Source organism: Mauremys mutica, chromosome 7, assembly GCF_020497125.1.
Source record: "Mauremys mutica isolate MM-2020 ecotype Southern chromosome 7, ASM2049712v1, whole genome shotgun sequence".
In the NCBI taxonomy this organism is placed as follows: Eukaryota; Metazoa; Chordata; order Testudines; family Geoemydidae; genus Mauremys; species Mauremys mutica.
Window position 1 is genome coordinate 52,103,689 of NC_059078.1, and position 20,927 is coordinate 52,124,615.

General features: G+C 50.4%; 1 protein-coding gene across 2 annotated transcripts in view; it reads left to right on the forward strand.

Annotated features, from left to right (window-relative positions):
• Positions 1-20,927, forward strand: part of BSN (bassoon presynaptic cytomatrix protein) — a 463,396-nt gene that overhangs the window by 376,361 nt on the left and 66,108 nt on the right. Inside the window, exons 5-6 of one of the 2 annotated variants that reach the window (XM_045023161.1) lie at positions 9,309-16,163; positions 20,239-20,307. In XM_045023161.1, coding sequence (XP_044879096.1) covers positions 9,309-16,163; positions 20,239-20,307 — 6,924 coding nt within the window. The remainder of the gene's footprint in view (positions 1-9,308; positions 16,164-20,238; positions 20,308-20,927) is intronic. The other variant, XM_045023160.1, reaches the window with a different exon arrangement.

Below are 20,927 nucleotides of genomic sequence, written 5' to 3' on the forward strand. Positions count from 1 at the left end.
AGAGAAGAATGAGGGGGGATTTGATAGCTGCTTTCAACTACCTGAAAGGGGGTTCCAAAGAGGATGGATCTAGACTGTTCTCAGTGGTAGAAGATGACAGAACAAGGAGTAATGGTCTCAAGTTGCAGAGGGGGAGGTTTAGATTGGACATTAGGAAAAACTTTTTCACTAGTAGGGTGGTGAAGAACTGGAATGGGTTACCTAGGGAGGTAGTGGAATCTCCTTCCTTAGAGGTTTTTAAGGTCAGGCTTGACAAAGCCCTGGCTGGGATGATTTAGTTGGGTTTGGTCCTGCTTTGAGCAGGGGGTTGGACTAGATGACCTCCTGAGGTCCCTTCCAACCCTGAGATTCTATGATTCTATGAAACTGACTTCACAAAGGGCTCCTTGCACAGATGGCTGTTGAGACATCTCTAATTGAATAACTTCTGCCTGCAAACAGATTGGGGTCACTCTGTAGTGACTGGGGGTCACCTCTTTTCACAAGTTACAGGTTGGGTCCTGGTGGTCCATGTTCCACACCTGTTTGGGATCCCAGCTTCAGAGTCCTTTCATGTCTTTCCAGAGTCCTTCCATCGTGCCTAATTGTGGTGTCAATGAAACTGGGTTTATTTCTGACAGTGGCTGACAAGGATCCTGCATTGTTTTCCTGGGATCGCCTTGATTTTTCAGAGTGCTTTGCAGAACTCTCAGTCTCTTAAATTAACAGGCATTCAATGGCCTCTGTCCCCAGAGGATGCTGCTAATGAACCTTGTTTTCACTGCTTTTTTATCCGGCTGTGCAGGTGTCCAAGGCACAAGAACAGAGATCTTCAACCTCTCACTTTGCAGGGCAGCAGGACTAGTCCCTTCCTGAACTCAGATCTAATTATAGGTTCCCCAACTTCTATTTGAAGATTAAAAAGCTCAGTGCTGAGGCTGGGCTTGCAGCTACCGCAGACTTTACAGATCAAAACACAGCACTCAGTTGAGCAGCAGTTGAATTTATCAAATGGCCTTTTGGCCCATTTGCAGCTCTAGGGAGTTTGGAGTGAAGAAGGGAGGCAGGGTTTGTATTACAGGCAAAGAAAATGTCCATCATCAGGCATTGGCAGGGGAGGAGTGCAGGTGGGACTAGCCCCAACAGTGCCAGAAACTGTAAGTAACGACACGGCTGGCCCAGGGGTCAGGATTGTCCTGCTCCTCTGTCAGCTATAGGGAGCTGTTGTTTAATGATTGCTGAGTGCCCAGCGCAGGAGAGGCCCTAACGCCACCTTGAACAGAGGCAGCCCTCTAGAGAGAGAGCTAATATCTAGGTCAGACAGGCTTTGGGGGTGCCACAGCCAGCCCTGGGAAGGGATAGCTCAGTGGTTTGAGCATTGGCCTGCTAAACCCAGGGTTGTGAGCTCAATCCTTGAGGGGGCCATTTGGGGATTGGTCCTGCTTTGAGCAGGTGGTTGGACTAGATGATCTCTTGAGGTCCCTAATAATCTATGATTCTATGGGGCCCAAAATCAGGGTTACGGCAGCTGCCCTCAAGGAACTCCTGGAGCATTAGAAATAATTGGACATGAAGAGGTGATTTATTTCAGAGGGGAGGAAATGCTTCCAGTTTTGAATGGCTCCGATATTAATCCTCATAAAAGCATCAAGCCAATAGCACTTGGTCCATAGCCAGGCCTGACATCAGCAGGTCAGGTCAGCCTTTCCCCTCACAAGGAAGCCTTGCTGATGCCCTATCATCCTAGCCTGCTGCCCTCCCCATTCCCAGCTCTAGGCTCTGACACCCTGTGCTCCTCCAGTTAGAGGCCTGCTTGGAAGAGAGATGCCTGATCTTGCTAAATTATGTGGGAGTTTTATGATGTGCATAAACACTTACTGAGGACTGTAATCCCCATACATGTGACCTGAGACAGGGTTTGTATCCAGCTTTCTGTCTGGAGAACGCTAACACATTAACCCAGCGTGCTCCCTGTCCCCTCAAGTTGTGATTGTTTGCCATGTGTGTAGACCATTTGGAGTCTGGGTGTTGGACAGTTGACCTGGAACTCCTCCTCGGAGCTGATGGCCAGGCCCTGTCACTGGGAACATAAATATCCTGAAATTTACAAAGTGGTCTCAGATTTGATCCTTAGCCTTGACATCAAGTATGACGTGTCCAAACTCTTAATTCCATACAATCTGTGTCAGACCTATTCACATAGTGCAGCCAAGAAGATATGAGCACCATCATTACCAGGAGGTGTTGGAGATGGGTTGGCCATGTGCTTCAGATAGAAACTGATTCCATCACCAGAGTAGCAATAAGATGGACACCTGAAGGCAAGCGAAAATGAGGCCTCCCGAAAACAACATGGCGAAGATCTGTGGAAACTGAGCTGAAAAATCTGGGGCACAGCTGGGGAACCATTGAAAGACTTGCCAGAAACAGACAGGAGTGGAGGAGCTTCGTTGCTGCCCTAAACGCCAGAGGCGTAATGGGTACTAACTAACTAACTAATTTGACATCCCAAGAGATTAATGATCTCCAGGAAGGGAATGTAAAGACAAAAACTACATTGTGGCTAGAAAGTTTCCTAGTACTGTATTTATTTACATACAGAAACTAATTAACAGATCTCAGTTTCTGAAATGTATTTACACTTCAGCTGAGTAACCCATCTCCCCCTTTTGTTAATGTAGCACTTTATAATATATTGATATTGGATGGACAGTGTGTTAACTGTTCTTACACACCAGAGAATGTTTGCTTTTACAAAAGCTGATTTTAGCTTAATCTGGGAAGTATTTTTACTAATGTTCTTATAAATGGCTTATAACCTATTCATAGAGCCTGGAGGGCAGCTAGTGACTATCCCGGGCCAGAGTTAAGCACACGTAAATATTTGCGTGTGCCAGTTCCAGATGCATACACACAGATCAGATATTGATACATGCCCACGGACAGTGAGGCACTTAACTGGCCAGGTACTCATACAAACACATCTGGTGTCTTGGTGTACAAGTGTGTGCATGAATGCATACTGCTAACTTCATGAGTTGTTCCTTCCTCAGTACTGGCCAAGTGTTGGTAAGTTAACACAGGAGAGTGTTATTTAAATGCATGTTGGTACCAGGCCTGTTTATCAGCTCTGGGCAATAACCAAACCAAATTCCCAGTGGAGTTGGTTCTCCAGGCTGCCTGGGAGAGGAACACAGTGAAGATGACACAGATTGGCTTTAAAGGGCTTCTGGTTACAAAGCCAGAAGCCTTGTTTGTACTACATGTCAAGCTTGAGGAGCCCCAAGACAGGGTCGGCTCTAGGTTTTTTGCTGCCCCAAGCAAAAAAATTTTTGGCTGCCCTCTGTCCCAGCCCTGGGCTCCTCGCCGCACCCCCCTGCTCCCCAGCCCTGGGCTCTCCCCCCACACCCACCATTGCCACACACACACACACCTCCTGCCACCCCAGCCCTGGGCTCTCTCCGCCCCCACCTGCACCCTCCTTCCGCCGCAGCCCTGGGTCACTGGTAACTCGCACCCAGGGCAGGTCATTCAGCAGGAATTTTAGATGTGCACAGAACACAGACAGGATTGGTTCCCATATGGTTACAGAACTGCAGTAAAGTGAGTTTTCAGCTTGTGTGATTGGAGGATATCTGGATGCATATTATAAGACTGTCCTCCATAAATGAGGAAAAGTTGAGGTGCCTTTTGTTCCACTCTTTCTTTCTATGGGGAATTTGCCAATGCAATATCACTGTCTTCCTTTTAAAAAAACAAACAAACAACAAAAAGGCAATGGCTGTTGAAAATAGTAATTCCAGTCCTAATAACCACTGGGAAGCATTTCTTGCTCAATTTTATCCTACTTTTTCTACAGCAAGTTACAGTGGATCAGTATATTTGATTTGGGAGAAATGAAGTAACAGCTGCCCAAACTGAGCTTGAGCACTCCTGAATTTTGAGATGTTCAAATCTGGAAGGCAGGTGCTGGGGGTGGGGGGGCTGTGGCTCCGCGGGGGAGCACAGCAGCATGTATGCAGCAGCGTATCTGGCACTGTGCGGAGCTAGACACGCCGGTCTGAGTGGCACGGTAAGGGGACTGGGGGGGGGTTGGAGAAGGGGTAGGAGGTTCCGGGGGGGGCAGTCAAGGGACAGGGAGCAGGGGTGGTTGGATGGTTCAGGAGGGCAGTCAGGGGCAGGGAGAAGTGGGGGTTAGATGGGTCAGGGGTTCGGGGGGGGAGTCAGAGGACAGGCAGCAATTGGATAGGCATGGGAGTCCCAGGGGTTTGTCAGGGGACAGGTTGGGGGTTGGGTCCTAGGGGGGAAGTTGGGGGGGGTCTCAGGAGGGGGCAGTTGGGGACAAGGAGAAGGCAGGCTTAGATAGGGGCAGGGTTCCCAGGAGGGGGCAATCAGGGGACAAGAACCAGCAGCGCTTAAATAGGGCGTAGGGTCCTTGGGGGCAGTTAGGGGAAGGGGTCCCGGGAGGGGGTGATCAGGGAGCAGGGGGGTTGGATGGGTTGGGGTTTCTGAGGAGGGGACAGTCAGAGGGAGTGGATGGTGGCAGGGTGGGGCTACCCTCCCTCCCCGTGGAGTGTCCTATGTTTTGAATGTTAAAATATGGTATCCCTACCCTTCACAGTGCAGCTCTCCATTCACAGCAAGCTGCAGCATGAGGTCTCAGCTACTTCACTTCCTCCCCCTTCCTTTCCTGTTGGTAGTGGCCAAGGGAATGCTGGGAAATGTAGTTCTTTCCCTGATCCAGGGCAGGGAGCTAACCAAGGAGCTAACCTAGAGCTCCCAGGGCCTCCTGTTGGTTCTCAGCTCCCATGCTGGATCCCTGCCGCAAGCACGTGCTTGCTTGGCTGGTGCCTAGAGCCTCCCCTGCCCCAAGAGCAGCCTTGGGCAAGCCAGATGGCATCCTTTAAACTGGGGAAGTGGTGTGTAAGCTCTGGGGTTGGAAATGCAGAATGCAGCCTTCCAAACTTGCAGGGGTAGCTCCTTGGATTTCCCCTGCTCTGCACTCTGATCTCAGCAAGCACATTTCTGTAGGACTCATCTCAGGGAAGGAGCAGCAAAGAATCCTGTGGCACCTTATAGACTAACAGATGTTTTTGCAGCATGAGCTTTCGTGGGTGAATACCCACTTCTTGCATCCGAAGAAGTGGGTATTCACCCACGAAAGCTCATGCTGCAAAAACATCTGTTAGTCTATAAGGTGCCACAGGATTCTTTGCTGCTTCTACAGAACCAGACTAACACGGCTACCCCTCTGATACTTGACCTCAGGGAAGGGTTAGGTGCAGGCTGCCCATTGATAAAAATACACAAAAAGTGAAGTGGATGCATTAGAAATGCGAAAAGTGATGTACAATGGGAATGATCCACTGAGTCTGTTCTGAGGCAAAGCCAGGAGAAATCCTTCTACTGAAGCTTCTTTTCAGTCAATATGCCTGTTTATAAGTTTGCAAAATTTTTGCCCTTTGAAGCAATTTAATGACATTTACAAACTTCCTGATGAAATGTCGTTCCCCCCACCACCATTCCCCACTAGCTCTGGGTTGGTGGATAAGCCCAAAGTCACCTTTGTCAACTGGTTACAGCTGTCAGAGGAGGAGGTGATTGGGCTCACTGGTGGGAGCCAGAAGGCTGAACCATGTGCTCTTCTTGCCACTCGGGGCTCGTCTGCATGGACAGTTTGTAGCAAGCTGGGTATAAAGCTGCTGCACAGTAGCCCACTGCGCACTGACTGTTCTGTGGCCCTGCTGATGTGCACTGACAATTCATTAATGTACTTTGATCTAGTCCTGTTTCAAAGAGGGCTAGATCAAAGCACATTAAACGAACCATTAGTGTACATCAGCAGGGTCCACACACATAGTGTAGACTGCAGAAGGCTAGTGCAGGGAAGATTCACATCCCAGCTTGCCATGAACTAACTGGTCATGTAGATGAGCCCTGAATGGCCTTAAGAATGTGTCACTTATAAGTCTTCACAGTCAGGAAATAGGCCAGTAGCCTATCCCCACAGTGTCTCCTGCCCAGCCTCTGGATCACAGCACTTACTGGGCAGATTACTTCACCCTTCTGAGCCTCTGTCACACTGCCTGGAGCGACTCACAACTGGAAGTGCCAACCTCCGGGCAGACTGCAGAAAGCAGGGCAGACACCCCAAACTGAAGGTATGGTCTAAAATTAGATAGCACCAACCCAGTAATAAATATGTACTCCTGAAGCATAAAACAGTCTTACCATGGAGTCACAGACAGTCCCCTTGGGCATTCCAGTCTCTCTTGCCACCCAGGCAAGCTGGACCACATGATCTCAGATCTCACACCAAAGACAATGCCGTAGCCAATCCTATAGTAAACTAACTAAGAATGTATTAACTTAGGAAAAAGAAATGAGAGAGTTATATACATGTTAAAGCAATGTTACACAAATGAGTTACAGCCCATAGTTCCAAAAGATGACAGAATTGTAGCAATCTGTCAGCACTGAATATCTGTTAAGGCTAACCCAGGTTGACCCTGGGGAACTCTGCTTCTGTTTTGTAGCTCCAGCCCTGCGAGAGTCTAAACAGCCAAAGAGATGAACAATTTTCTTGTCAGCTATCTTTATTTCCTTCTTCCAGAATTCAAGCTAATTGGATGATCCCTTTTGCACATAGCCTCTTCAGAGGCGTGCAGGAGTAACTAGCAAAACCTTTTTATTGTGATGTCCCACAATGGCCTGTTTAGTTTTGATAGGCCTTCCTGATGGGCAAGAAGTAATAGCTTTCATAGGGATTCAGCCTCTTGCACTAGGTAAAGTTTTTCCTTGTTTGGTGAGTTTAATAGATCAGAACAAACATTTTACAGCTATCCAGCAAACATTAAAGTGTTACATTATAGCACAGGATACTGATGTTATAAGTAGGATTAATACATGTTGCAACTTACATACATTTAATAAAGTCTAAACACATTGTTTTAGGTCCAGTCCCACTCTTTTCCATTCTAGCACACGGGTGAGCTGGCCTGGTTTCCAGCAATGAAATTGTCTGTGCTCAACTCAGGCCTAAAGCCTGGCAAGAGCTGGCAATTTGTCTGCCAGTGTCACAGCCTCCATTACCAAACCTGTCATCAGGGATAGTGGCATGCTCTTACCTACCAGAGCGGTGGCTGCAAAGACCTGAAATCCTGGCCGCTATTCAGGGCTTTAACTACAGTAAATATAATTGGCCCCAGTTTACAGCTGGGGAAAGTGAGAGAGGTTCATGATCACTGACTTGCCACGTCCCTTGGGCAAGGCTCTCTGAGGCCCTCTAAGCCTCTTTCCCTAGCTCTAGAATGAGGTAATTGTAATGATCTAATTAAAATAATAAATAACGTCAAGTGCTTACCTATCCTTCCATCTGTGTATCCAGCCAACATCTACTGTCCCCTGTCACCGCAGTATCCAAATATCATCCACAAATGGAACCGTAAGACGGTCTCTTCCTTTCCCATTGACGTGAGGCTAGCTAATGGTATTTTTTCAGTCAGTATACCCCAGCAAGCTCAGTGAGCAGGGCTATAGTTAGGATGACGGGAGACAGATCAGCTGAGCATCCCCTGGAAGGATGGCCTTGTGGTGTCTGACCTTGTGGCCAACCAGGAGAAGATGGAGGGGAAATACTGAGCAAGACCTAGGAGCTCTTAACATGAATTACAATTTTCTGTCAAGGGCATGGACCTCTGTGCTCTGTCACTCCGGGGAGCAGCAGGAGTAGAAACGTATGTGATGGGTTGTCACCCCCAGGGTGCAGTCTGGGAGCTGTGGGAACCACTGTGCCCCCTAACCTCTCAGCTGGGCAGGCCTCTCTCACACTGCTTTGCTGGTGATTCAGACAACTTCTCCAGGCCCTTTTCACCCAACACAACAGCACGTGGCACCACACACCCAACTGAGCCACCTGAGTGCTTTAACTAAGCCACTCAAGGACAGACAGGATACAACAGCCAATTTCCCAGCTCCCCAGCCTTGCCCCCTTGCTGGCGCATAAACCCAAAATTATACCATCTTGCACTGCACAGAGATCTGTACAATGTAAGCTCATTTATATATTCGCTTCCCCCTCAATGTGGAAACAGCCTTTGTTCACAGAGCTGAGATTTTCCCCAGACACTTCACTCAAAACACACTGGTTAAAATAAACCATAAAACAAGTTTATTAACTACAGAAAGATAGATTAAGTGATTATAAGTGATAGCAAACAGATCAAAACAGATTACATAGCAAATAAACAAAAACAAACTAAGCGTAAACATACTAGATTGTTAATTCAAATCTTATCTATTTCTCTCCCTGACTGATGATACAAACAGTCCACCAAGTTTCCATACACACTCTAGAAATCCCTTTAGCCTGGGACCAGCAGCACTTCCCCCAGTTCAGTCTTTATTTCTCGGGTGATCTAGGAGTTCTCTTGTGTGGGGAGTGAGGCCCCAAGATGATGTCACTCCCCGCCTTATATAGTTTTCAAAATGGCAGGAACTCTTTGTTTCAAGCTAAATCCCCAGCCCAGTTTGTGAGAAAAATACAGGTACCAAAATGGAGTTCGGTGTCATGTGGTCTGGTCACATGCCTTTGCATGCCTTGCTGAGTCATAGCAGCCATTATCCATCGGCTGGCTGAAATGTTCACAGGAAGGCTAAGCTCTTCCATGGTCCATTGTCTTTGTTGATGAGCCATTAGCACTGTCTAGCTTCTTCATTGTTGTACCTAAAATGCTAGTTGTGGGTGTCACCCACAGTAAGCACATTTGAAATACAAATACATAGTCAATCTTAACTTCAGATACAAAAATGATGCATGCACACAAATAGGATAATCATATTCAGCAATTCATAACTTTTCCAATGACACCTCACATGACCCATCTTGGACAAAATGCATAATAATTATGCCATAATCATATCACTATGATGAATATGGGATGCACTGTCACAATATACATAAGCCATGCTGGGTCTGCAAGAGAGGGCTGTGGCTTGTGTTTAGTTCTGCATGCCTTGAGGTCTGGCATCTGGCAGGAGTCTATTGTCTTACTCAGTTCATCTGAAGGGGCTGTCCCTATGTTCAGGAGCCTGGCCTTAGGTGAGGGGAGAGAGACTAGAACTCAGGACCTCCCTGAATCCTGCCATGGGGCTTTGAGGGCACTGCCACCTGCTCCAGGGATTGTTTCCAGCTTCCCTGCTGTGAATTCTGACACCAGCATGACTCCACATTCCTGCCCATTTCACTGCCAGGCTACCAGGAGGTGACAGCATTTCCCCACTTTGGATCCATGGTCTAATTTATAATATCTCTTTTCTCTTCCTTGCAGGAGACAAGCAAGTCTTATCCCCATGACCTGTCCCGCAGCCCCCAAAGCTTGAGTGACACTGGCTACTCATCAGATGGCATCTCCAGCTCCCAGAGTGAGATCACTGGCTTGGTGCAGCAGGAAGAAGAGCAGCTGAATGGCACTGGCCTGGAAGACCAAAGCCCTGCCAGTCCTTCTGAACTTACCAAACTGGAGAGCAGTGTGCGCCCCTTGCTGGAGTCAAAGGGCATTTCCCAAGAGCAGAGCAACAGAGGGAAAATGTATCATGAGTTACGGGAAGAGCAGCGACAGAGGCAGAGGCCTCGGTCCCTTTCTATCACCCCTGAAGCCTTTGATTCTGATGAGGAACTGGAAGACATCATGGAAGAAGATGAAGACTCTCTGGAATGGGAGAACCAGAGGGATCAAAGAGAGAGTGTGGAATCGTCTGACGACTTTGGCAGAAAGTTGCGCCATGACTATGTGGAGGACAGCAGCGAAACGGGGGTCTCCCCACTGCCCAGCAGGCCAAAAGGCAGGGAGACAGAGATGACAGATGAGGAGTTCATGAGGAGGCAGATCCTGGAGATGAGTGCAGAAGAGGACAATCTGGAGGAGGAGGAAGAAGAGTACAGTCACGTGAAATACAGTGGAACAAAAAGCGGGCACAAGCCTGATCTGGAGAAAAGCAAAGAGCCAACCTCATCCAAGAGGCGCCTGCCTCATGTCTCCACTGGTGTGTACGAGGAGGAGAGGAAAGAGCTGGAAGCTATCAAGGGGGAGGATGTGACCACAACCCAAGGGGGACTGCGGCGCTTCAAGACCATTGAGTTAAATAGCACAAGCAGCTACAGCAGGGACATGGAGCTTAGCCAGGATGCAGACATTAGCCTGGACAGAGAGCCGGAGCTGGAGATGGAAAGTCTGACGGGCTCCCCAGAGGAACGGTCTAGGGGGGAATATTCCTCCACCTTGCCAGCAACTACACCCAGCTACACATCAGGCACCTCCCCTACATCCCTCTCGTCTCTGGAGGAGGACAGCGACAGCAGTCCTAGCCGGAGGCAGCGACTGGAAGAAGTAAAGCAGCAACGCAAAGCTCGGCATCGCTCCCATGGTCCTTTGCTGCCAACCATAGAGGATTCGTCAGAGGAGGATGAACTGCGTGAGGAAGAGGAGCTCTTGCGGGAGCAGGAGAAGATGCGAGAGGTGGAGCAGCAGCGCATCCGAAGCACTGCACGTAAAACTAAACGGGACAAAGAAGAGCTGAGGGCACAGAGGAGGAGAGAGAGATCCAAAACTCCACCCAGTAACCTGTCTCCCATTGAAGATGCTTCGCCCACCGAGGAGTTGCGCCAGGCAGCAGAGATGGAAGAGCTGCACCGGTCCTCCTGTTCAGAGTACTCGCCCTCTATCGATTCAGAGGCAGAGGGCTTTGACGTCATAGCCTCCAAGCTCTACAAGTCTGGCAGTGAGTACAACCTGCCAACATTCATGTCCCTTTACTCCCCAACAGAAAAAACAAACAGCAGCTCCCATTACCACTCCAGTAAGCCCCTGAAAAGTGCAGAAGAAGCCTATGAAGAGATGATGAGGAAGGCTGAACTGTTCCAAAAGCAACAAGTCCAACAGTCCCAGCAAAGCGTCTACAGCAATGCCTACCAACAGGTAGGGTACCACAGTGCAGAAGGCCAGAGCAGTTTTGAATACCAGTACATAGATGAATACAACTACGATAATGGGCGTATGGACTCCTGTCCATCTGACTTCCAGCATGAACTTTCAGAGCCAGGAGCAGTGTATGAGGAAATCTTGCAGACGTCACAGAGCATTTCCAGGATGCACCAGTCCTCCTCATTTGATATGGCCCTAGAAGAGGAGAAAAAGAAGAAAGGGAGAGAAGAAACATATCAGGAAAAGCAGTTTCTGAATGCTGAGAGTGCTTATGCTGATATGATGAAGCAAAACAGTGGTCCACTCACACCAGGAACAAGCCCCACCCAGTTATCTGCTCCTGTCTCATTTTCCTCCTCTGAAGGCAGCACAGGCAGGGTAATTCCTGATGTTCGAGTCACTCAGCATTTTGCAAAAGAGAGGCATGATCACCCAAAGCTTCACAGCTCACCGACAGCACCCAGCTCAGCTCCCAAGGTTATGACAGCTCCTTATACTTACAGCAGAGGTTCCAGCACAGTCACAACTGTTGTTTCCAGCCCAGCAAGTGCTCCACGAATTTACAGTTCTCCATCTCTGAGTGGCTCAGATGTAACACCTGTATCAGCCCCTAGCAGAAGCTACAGTCAGATGAAGGGCACCATGAATTATAGCTCTCAGACAGAGAACGGCTCCAGGAGCCAGAGTGCTGCTGAGCTCAGTGGAGCATCATCAAGAGAGAAGCTCCAAAGTAAGAGTGAGATCAAGACCAATGTCCCTATGTCATCTAAAATGTATTCCTACTTCCAAAGCTCCAGCCCCCCGCTTTCCCCAATGTCTCCTACTCAAAGTTCCGCTCATTCTGCTCCAAAAGCAGGGCAGCCATCCAGTAAGGCAACTGCAGAGTTTTCCACCCAAACGCAAAGCACAGTTTTCTCCTATGATATCCCCACTACCACTAGTGCATCAACATCCTCTCCAATGATTGCTCAAGAGACCCAGACACCCCATCATGCGAGCTCTCCTCGCCTTGCTAGGCAGCAGTCATCACAAGAAGCTCCATTTATGGTCATCACATTAGCATCAGATGCATCTAGCCAAACCAAGCTAACAAGTGTGTGCTCCACCACCTCCCCAGCCTCCTCTCCCACCCGACTGAGCCGCCAGCAGACAATGCATAGCTACAGTCAGACAGCAGTCAGCACAGCACAGCTTCAGCAGGAGCAGCTGCAGTCCACTTATGCCAAAACACAGTCAATGATAGAAAGAGCCTCTGCTGCCAGTGCCATGCTTCAGAAAGGGCATGCCACTTCTGCTGCTGACAGCACTGCTGGTGTGTACAGCTGGGGGCCCCTGCCTGCAGAAAACATCTCCTTGTGTAGAATATCATCAATCCCTGGCACGTCCAGGGTAGAACCTGGACTCAAGCCACTGACCACTAATGCTGTGGACTTACGGACTGCTATAAAGTCAGCCCCAATCATCATAACAGACCAAGGCATGGATCTCACTTCCCTAGCTACGGAGAGCAGAAAATATTGCCTCACTCTGGAACAGACCCCAAGTAGGCAATCCACAACCGTCCAACCCTTAATCATTAACCTCAATGCTCAAGAGCAACCCCATGCTATTATAGGCACAACCACTACAGTCAGCATAACTGTTGCCTCTTCCATGCTCATGTCACAACCCAAGCAGCCTGTGGTCTATGGAGATCCTTTCCAAAACAGGATGGACTTTGGGCAAGGGGCAGGAAGTCCAGTCTGTCTGACTCATGTTAAGCAGGTAGAGCAAGCAGTTCAGACTGGCACCTTCCGAGGGAGCATGAGCAGCATTGACATTTCTGCACCAAGTGCAAAGCCAGAAGTGGCTAGTCCTCAGCAAACCAAATTTGCAAGATATAATTTGCCTAACCAGATGATGTCCTTGATGAAGAAAGATGTGCTAATCACTCAGACTAGCAGTGTCCAGAGTGCTGTTAGTATCAGCACCAGTCTGAGGCCAGTTCTTCAGGACCAAAGCACAGACCTATATAGAGGGGTGCCAGTGGGACTGAAAACCCAGAGTCCTCCAATCAACTTGGGAGGCAAAAAATCCCAAGCCATGATGGTGCAGATGAATGAGATAGCAGCAGGCCCAGTAACAAAGCTGATCAAAGAACCACCACCTGCCAGTGCATTGGATCTCACTGGAATAAAGCCTGAAAGCCAGGTGGCATGCTGTGATGTAGTGTACAAATTCCCCTTCAGCAGCAGCTGCACAGGTACCTTCAACCCCTCCCCCAAGATCCCAGAGAAGAACGTTGGGGACGCTGCTCAAACTGGCAAACCGAGCATCCAGTACTATGGAAACAGAGAGCCAGACCTGCCGGAGATGTATCCCTACAGAGAGCAAATGGGCCCAGCTCCCAGCCTGTACGAGAAGCACCGGTTCTACCCACAAGGCCTGTTTGGGAGGCTGTATTCATCCATGTCAGATACAAATCTGTCAGAAATTGGCCTGAACTATTACCCCCCAAACGGGGAGCAGCCCTTCCGCTCCCCTGCAGGAGACTCTGCTGTGGATTTGACCACAATGAAACATTCCTACAGCATTAACTTCACTGAGGGGGGCTACCTGGGTCAGGGAATGCAGTACGGCTCGTTCTCTGACCTCCGGCAGCCCACAGACTTGTTAAGCCACCCGCTCCCAATGAGACGGTACAGCTCAGCCTCCAATATCTACTCCGATTACAAGTACTCACCTAGAGGAGACCTGGCAAATTTCCAGGAATCCAGTCTGGCCCAGTACAGTGCCACCACAGCTCGGGAAATCAGCCGCATGTGTGCAGCACTCAATTCCATGGACCAGTATGGGGCTAGGCACTCAAACAGCCCTGACCTCCTGCAGTATGGGCCAACAGGGGGCAGTGGCGTCTCAGCACCACAGGGCATTTCCGCCATCAAACCAAACATGATGTACAATCCCAACTTCCCGGAGATACGCCAGGGCTTTGGGAACCTCACACAGTACAGTCTCTCCGGTGCCCGGCTGGGAGCTATCAGGCAGATCTTCCCTTCCACAGCCACGGTGCGAGCAGCAGATGGCATGATTTATTCCACAATAAATACTCCCATAGCATCCACCCTTCCTATCACCACCCAGCCAGCTTCTGTGCTGCGGCCAATGCTCCGAGGCTTATATCGACCCTACGCCCCAGGCAATATCACAGCGGTCCCTCTGGCCAGCCTGACCAGAGTGCCTCTAGTTACCCCGAGGGTTCCCCTTGCTGCCCAAGGGCTGTATCGTTATTCAGCTCCTAGCAGGTTCCCGTCTGTTTCTACAACATCAGTGATGGAAATGCCCATGTACTTGGGGAAGCCTGTTAGCACCACTGCAGCCAGCACTGCTGCAAGCAATGTTGGCCCAGTGTCTGCTACTAAAGCAGCAGCTCCTACTGCAGTGAACCTGCAAAGACCTGAGCAGACAGGAGCTGGTGCTCGAGAGGAGGTGCCCGTGGCAGCTGCTGGCATGCAGAGTGCCTCGAAAGAGACTAGTCAGCCTCAGCAGCCACCACCCCCAGTCCAAACCCAGCAGGCTGAGGTATCCCAGGCCAGCATCCCCAGCAAAGGCAGCACAGAGCGAGAGGAGAAGGAGAAGGAAGAGGAGCGCCAGAGAAAGCAACAGGAGCACATCCTCCAGATGGAGAGGGAGAGGGTGGAGCTGGAGAAACTGAGGCAGCTGAGGCTTCACGAGGAGCTGGAGAGGGAGCGTGTGGAGCTTCAGCGGCACAGAGAGAAGGAGCAGATGCTGGTGCACAGGGAGATCCAGGAGCTGCAGTCCATAAAGCACCAGGTCCTGCAGCAGCAGCAAGAAGAGCGCCAGGCCCAGTTTGCCCTGCAGAGGGAGCAGCTGGCCCAGCAACGCCTGCAGCTGGAGCAGATTCAGCAGCTGCAGCAACAGCTGCAACAGCAGCTAGAGGAGCAGAAGAGGCAGAAAAGCACCTTCCCCCCTGTGTGTGACCCTACAGGAAGGATCCCTCCCCAGGCCGTGTCCGAGATAACCATGGAAATGCAAAGGACCCTGGCCCAAAATGGACAGTACTGGCCCCCCCTGAACCAGCCCTTCATGGCTCCTGCAGCCCCAGGGCAGGAAGGGCCAGCACTGTCCCGCTACCCCGGGCTCCAGCGCCCACTCACCAACTCTGCCTCTGAAATGTCCCTGCAGCCGGAGGAGCAGTGGGAAGCTAGCCGGGGGATAAAGAAGAGGAACTCTATGCCACGCCTGCGGGACACCTATGACAAAGAGACCCCCCACGAGCCCTACGTGGTGAAGAAGATCACGGACAGCAGCGTGCAGACTGATGAGGAGGACAGTGAGGAGCACTACTTCCTCTCCCGGCGCCGGCGCTCCCGGCGCAGCACCGACTGCAGTGTGCAGACTGACGAGGAGGACAATGCTGAGTGGGAGCAGCCGGTGCGTCGTCGGCGATCCCGTTTCTCCCGGCACTCAGACTCCAGCGCTGAGAGCAAGCAAGACTCCTCCTCCAAAGGCATGGCCAGCATAGGCATCCAGACCAGCAGTGACTGCTCTGTACAGACTGAGCCCGACCAGCTGCCCCGCGTGTCACCCTCCATCCACATTACCACCCCTGACCCCAAGGTGGAGATCGTGAAGTATATCTCTGCGCCAGAGAAGACCCAGCGAGGGGAGAGCCTGGCCTGCCAGACTGAGCTGGAAGCACAACCTCAGCCAGGTGTTGTGGTCCCCCAGCTCACTGTGCCTACAACCATAATGCCCTACTCCTCCAACCTCCAGCTGGTAAGCACAGGCCCCTTGGACCCACGTGCCATCCAGCAGCAGGCCCTTGGCAAGTTTGAGAAGAAGAAGCCCGATCCTCTGGAAATTGGGTATCAGTCCCATTTGCCCACAGAGTCCCTTTCTCAGCTAGTGACCTGCCAACCCCCCAAATCCCCCCAGGTACTCTACTCCCCTGTCTCTCCTCTTTCCCCCCATCGGCTGTTGGAGTCCTCCTTCACTACCAATGAAAGACTTAACAAGGCCCACGTGACACCACAGAAGCACTTCACAGCTGAATCTATCCAGCGCCAGCAGACCCTGCCTCGTCCCATCAAAACCATGCAGAGATCCTTCTCTGACCCCAAGCCCACCAGCCCAACCTCAGAGGAGTCTGGGAAGGACAGGTTCTCCATATACCAGCACCCTTTACTCCAAAGCAGCCAGGTAAGAGAGATGCATGCGTGACTTGTGAGCTGGAGCTGCACGTGCTGCTGTGCATTCCCAGTCAGGGCCGCCCAGAGGATTCAGGGGGCCTGGGGTCTTCAGTGGCAGGGGGCCCCCGCCACTGAATTGCCACCGAAGACCCAGCACTTCAGTGGCGGGTCCCGGGGCGGAAGACCCTGCGGCGGGGGGGGTCCTTCGGGGCACTTCGGCGGCGGGTCCCGGAGCCCCTGCCGCCAAATTGCCGCTGAAGACCCAGAGCGGAGGAAGCTCTGGGGCAGGGCCGCCCGGGGGGGGGGGGGGGGGCAAGGGGGGCAATTTGCCTGGGCCCCACAGGGGCCCCCACGAGAGTTTTTTGGGACCCCCAAAGTGAGTGAAGGACCCTGCTCCAGGGGCCCCGAAAAACCCTCGTGGGGGCCCCTGCGGGGCCTGGGGCAAATTGCCCCACTTGTCCCTCCCCCCCCCCCCCCCGGGGCGGTCCTGTTTCCAGTAATATTTCATCCAGCACCTACAGCTGTCTCGCTGCAGTGTCAGTGTGGTGGAGAGCTGCAGCAGATAGGAAGAGCAGACCTACAGCTCTGAAAGCAGACTGCTTTTCCACCGCTCAGATGAGTCATGAGTGAGACTGTCTGACTGTACCCTTGTACTCAGTGTGATCTGGCCCCACTAGCAAGTATGGGTGTGTTAGAAAAGAGGCAGCATTCCCCCCAGGGTTAGCCTTGGGGTGGTTGTATCCAACACATGGGCCCAGGTCCTGGGTGCTGAAGCCCTGCCCTCTGTTCAGCATGCGTGCCCACATGGTCTAGTTGTTCCCCTTTGGGGAGTTGTTCTTTGGGAGCCTGAGGGAGCTTCTGCTGGGCCTTCGCACCTGCCCTGGGGAACATTATTACACTTGTCTGAAGCAGGGAACAAAACTGCCTCATTAGCAGCTACTGACCCAGTGTGCTCCCCCACGCAGCCATCTCCTGCAGATACATGGAGGCAGTTGCCTGCTGCTTCCTGCTGGGGCTGCACAAGCCAGGGAGGGGCCTGTGGCGGGGCAATAGCAGGGAGCCCAGAGGGCCTCCATTCCCACCCTCACTGCCCCATGGAGAGGGCTTGGAGGCAGTGGGGAGGGAAGGGAAGGGAAGGGAAAGAGCAGGGCTGAAGCTGTCTCACCCAAATGCTTGGAAGACACCCCCTCCCTTTAAGGAACAGAGTTTGTTTTCACAAATACAACAGGAAAAACATTTTGCAACAGTGGGACCTGGATTGGGGTACTCTCGGTCACCCTTTCTCCGTTCCCCAGAGGTCAGCTGTATGGCTGCTTCCCTCAGGGAGGTCAGTCACACAGTTCCCTCTTAAAACCTGAGCCACAGGTGAGGTGCCTGGGAGTGCAGATGCAGAGCCAGCACATTTCTCCTGGGCAAACTCTTCCCTGTAATAAGGGGGAAGACACTCCTGTACTCCCTTCTCTGGGCCCCACTCTCTAGAGTGGAATCTGTCCCCTGTTCAGCTGTGGGCTCACAGTTAACAGCTAGAACAGATCTTTCACTGGTAAATATTGTACCCTCCTCCCTCTTTGACTTGGGTTTGCCTCCAGTTACAGAGCCCATGGAATCCTTAGCCACCGGAGTGGTTCCCAGGATTCCACCCCCTTTCTCTGGGCTTTCTTCTAAAACACACTTTCCTATGCATTCTATAGTGAGTTCAGTTCCTTGTTTAACTGCCACTTCCTGGCAGCCAGCAACCTAGATTGAGTCCCTACCATCAAGCAAAACACTCCAATACCCCCTAGAGAAAAGCCTGTCTGCAGCCTCTGGGTAAGATCTGTCCTCAACCACACCCACCCTTGTCAGCAGAAAGTGTTCCACTGCTGTAGAGGAATTAAAGAGACACTCCCCCATTTCCCCAGCAGTTTGTGACTTCACTTTTTCCCTCTGGGGCTTCAGCACAAGATTCCTGCTTGCCACTGACAGACCCCAGACAGCCCTAGTCACATTGAAAAAGTAATTTCCAAGAAGAATTTGTGTAGGATTCTAAGAGACCTCAACAACAGTTGATTCGGCTTGCAAATCCTCAGTTTCCATGTGCACTTTAACCAAAGGCACAAGGATTTTGTGACCACCTACTAATAAAAGCTCTGCCATCTGTCCTGGCAGTATGTCTTTCTCCTGAACCAGGTCTCTCCTGACCACAGAAATTTCTGCACCCATCTCTCTCCTTGCAGGGAATTCTCTGCCATTTACTTTGACAGCCTTTAGGTGCTTTCTGCCTGGCTGTGCAGTGGCAACCTTTACAAATCCTGTATGATAAGTGGCAACTGCCTGAGGTGTCCGACTGCTCTGGGTAGCAGCATTTCCATGAGTTTCCTGCTGCCTGTTCCCACTCAGCACAGGGCATTTATTCCTCAGGTGCTCAGTGGAATTACAATGATAGCACCTCCTGGGCTCTTCTGCTTTTACAGAAGATTTGGGATGAGGACTGGAGGAGTGAACTTGGGGAGGTGAATGTCAAGCCTTCCATCCACCCTCTTTCTCACAGGGTGGAAACAGAGACCTTGCTTCTCATCAAACTTTAATCCCTCTGCCTGTGATTTATTCCTACTAGGTTCTTGGGAGTGCTCAAATTTATCTACAAAAACTGCAAGTTCATTGACCATCTCTACCTTTTTATCCCATAAACAGTGTTTTACATGATCACTAGACATATTCAGGAACTAATCCTGAGCAACCAAAATCACACATTCCTTCAAGGCTAGTAATACCTTTTCCCCTCACCCACTTATCCAGTAGATCTCTCATTTGGTTCACATGAGCCACGTTACTTAATCCAGCCCCTCTCTTAAGGCTTCCACATTTTACTCTATAAATTTCAGGTGTAATCTGAAACTGTTTCAAAACCAAGTCCTTAAATTTACTATAGTTGGCATTGGCATCGGATTGAACATATCCAGAGCTCTCCGAGTCAATTTTGCAACCAAAGTGGTCATCTTCTGATCCTCAGGAATCACATGGAACATACACAGTCTCTCAAAGGAGATGAAATATTCAGCAGTGTCACCAGACTCCTTGTATGCTGGACACAACTGCTCCCACTTGTGGATTTTTGGAGAGGTGGAGCCCCCTAGTGGGGGGTTCTGTCTCCTCCTCTCCATTACAGCCAGTTCATGCTTCATTTCTTTGTCTCTCAGTTCTATGGCTTGCTTCTGGGCCTCAATTTCTTTGTTTTTCAACTCCATGGCTTGCTTCTGGATCTCCATGGCTCTCTCGTGGTCAGCTTTCTGTCTGGCTGCTTCTGCCTCAATTTCCATCTATTTAAATTCCATCTGTCTCTTATGTTTTCTCTCTCTCATCTGCCTGGAGCCTGCAGAGCTCCATCTTTTTGGTAGCTTCACTTTCACTCATTTTTTTGTTTTTCCTGTCCCTACTTCTCTTTCCCGAAATAAGCAAACAAAAAATAACAAACCAGTACCTACTTTGTCTGTTCTCTAGCCACCACACTTAAAACTCACTCAAAATCACCACCAGTGTTTCAGGGCAATAAGTTGTGCACACTATCCTGCTTGACTATGCCGCTGTGACAGGTTGGACCCCTTAGGATGCCACCTGAAGTGCTGAGATACCACTGAGCCTGCCAGTTATGCCAACCTGGGCACCCTTTTTACCTGTCTCGCTGAGCCAGGCTATTAAGCCTCCTCCAGCAAACTCCCAGGCAGGGCCACACCCAGCTGCAGAACAAAACAGACACTGAGATTAGTTCTGGGAAGGCTCAGTTTAAGGGACTTGCCCCAGCACTCAGGTGTCCACCTCCCTTGGAGTGCAGATCCAAAGGTATATTATGAAATCCACCTCCTCTCTCAATGTGGAGGAAGGTATGCACAGCCTCTTATCCCCACTCCCCCCCCCCATTATGAATTTCATAAACTGGGGTATATTATAAACGAGAAATAAGTTAGTTAACTACAAAAGGTGGGTTTTAAGTGGTTAAAGAGATAGCAAACAGAACAAAGCAGATTACTAAAGAAATAAAACCAAACACACAAACTAAGCTTGTTTCACTAAAGAAATTGGTTACAAATAATAATTTCTCACCCTAGATATTGTTGCAGGCAGATTACAGAAAGTCTGGAAAGGCAGCTGCACTGGTCTCCAGCTTGAGACCTCAGGTATTATTACTCACAAGTTAGATACCCTTCCAGCTTGGGCTCAACCCTTCTCACCCCAGTTCAGTTCTTGCTTCCAGGTGTTTCCCAGTGTCTCCGGGGGGGGCAGAGGAGAACCACAATGATGTCACTCAGTGGAGCTCTTGTGTAAGGGGGGAACCCTTTGTCTCCCAGTGGAAGAACACTGGCATTCCAAGGGGTGGGTCCAGTACCAGGTGACTCAGACCCATGTCTCTGCAGGGCTGTAGCAGCCATTACTCGTAGGCTGTCTGGAGGGTCAGGTGAGTATTACCTCATCATAGTTCCAAACTGACCAAGGGAAGTGGGGTGACTCACTCAAGAGTCCAACAGATCCTTTGTTACTGCTGAGGCCAGTGTCCTTTGTTCTTGAGAGGCTGGCCTGGGTTTGTCCCATACATGCCCTGATGAGGTGTGAACTCTGTTCCTGGAGAGTTTTGCATGGGCTTGTTTTAAGCCATGAGGACACATTTGCAGCCTCATAACTATATACATGAAATTACAACCTATAACATTACTATAACAACAATGATCAGTGCATCATGAGCCTTCTGAAGATACCCGACACGGCAAACTTTGCATTGGATACCACACAATCATATTAT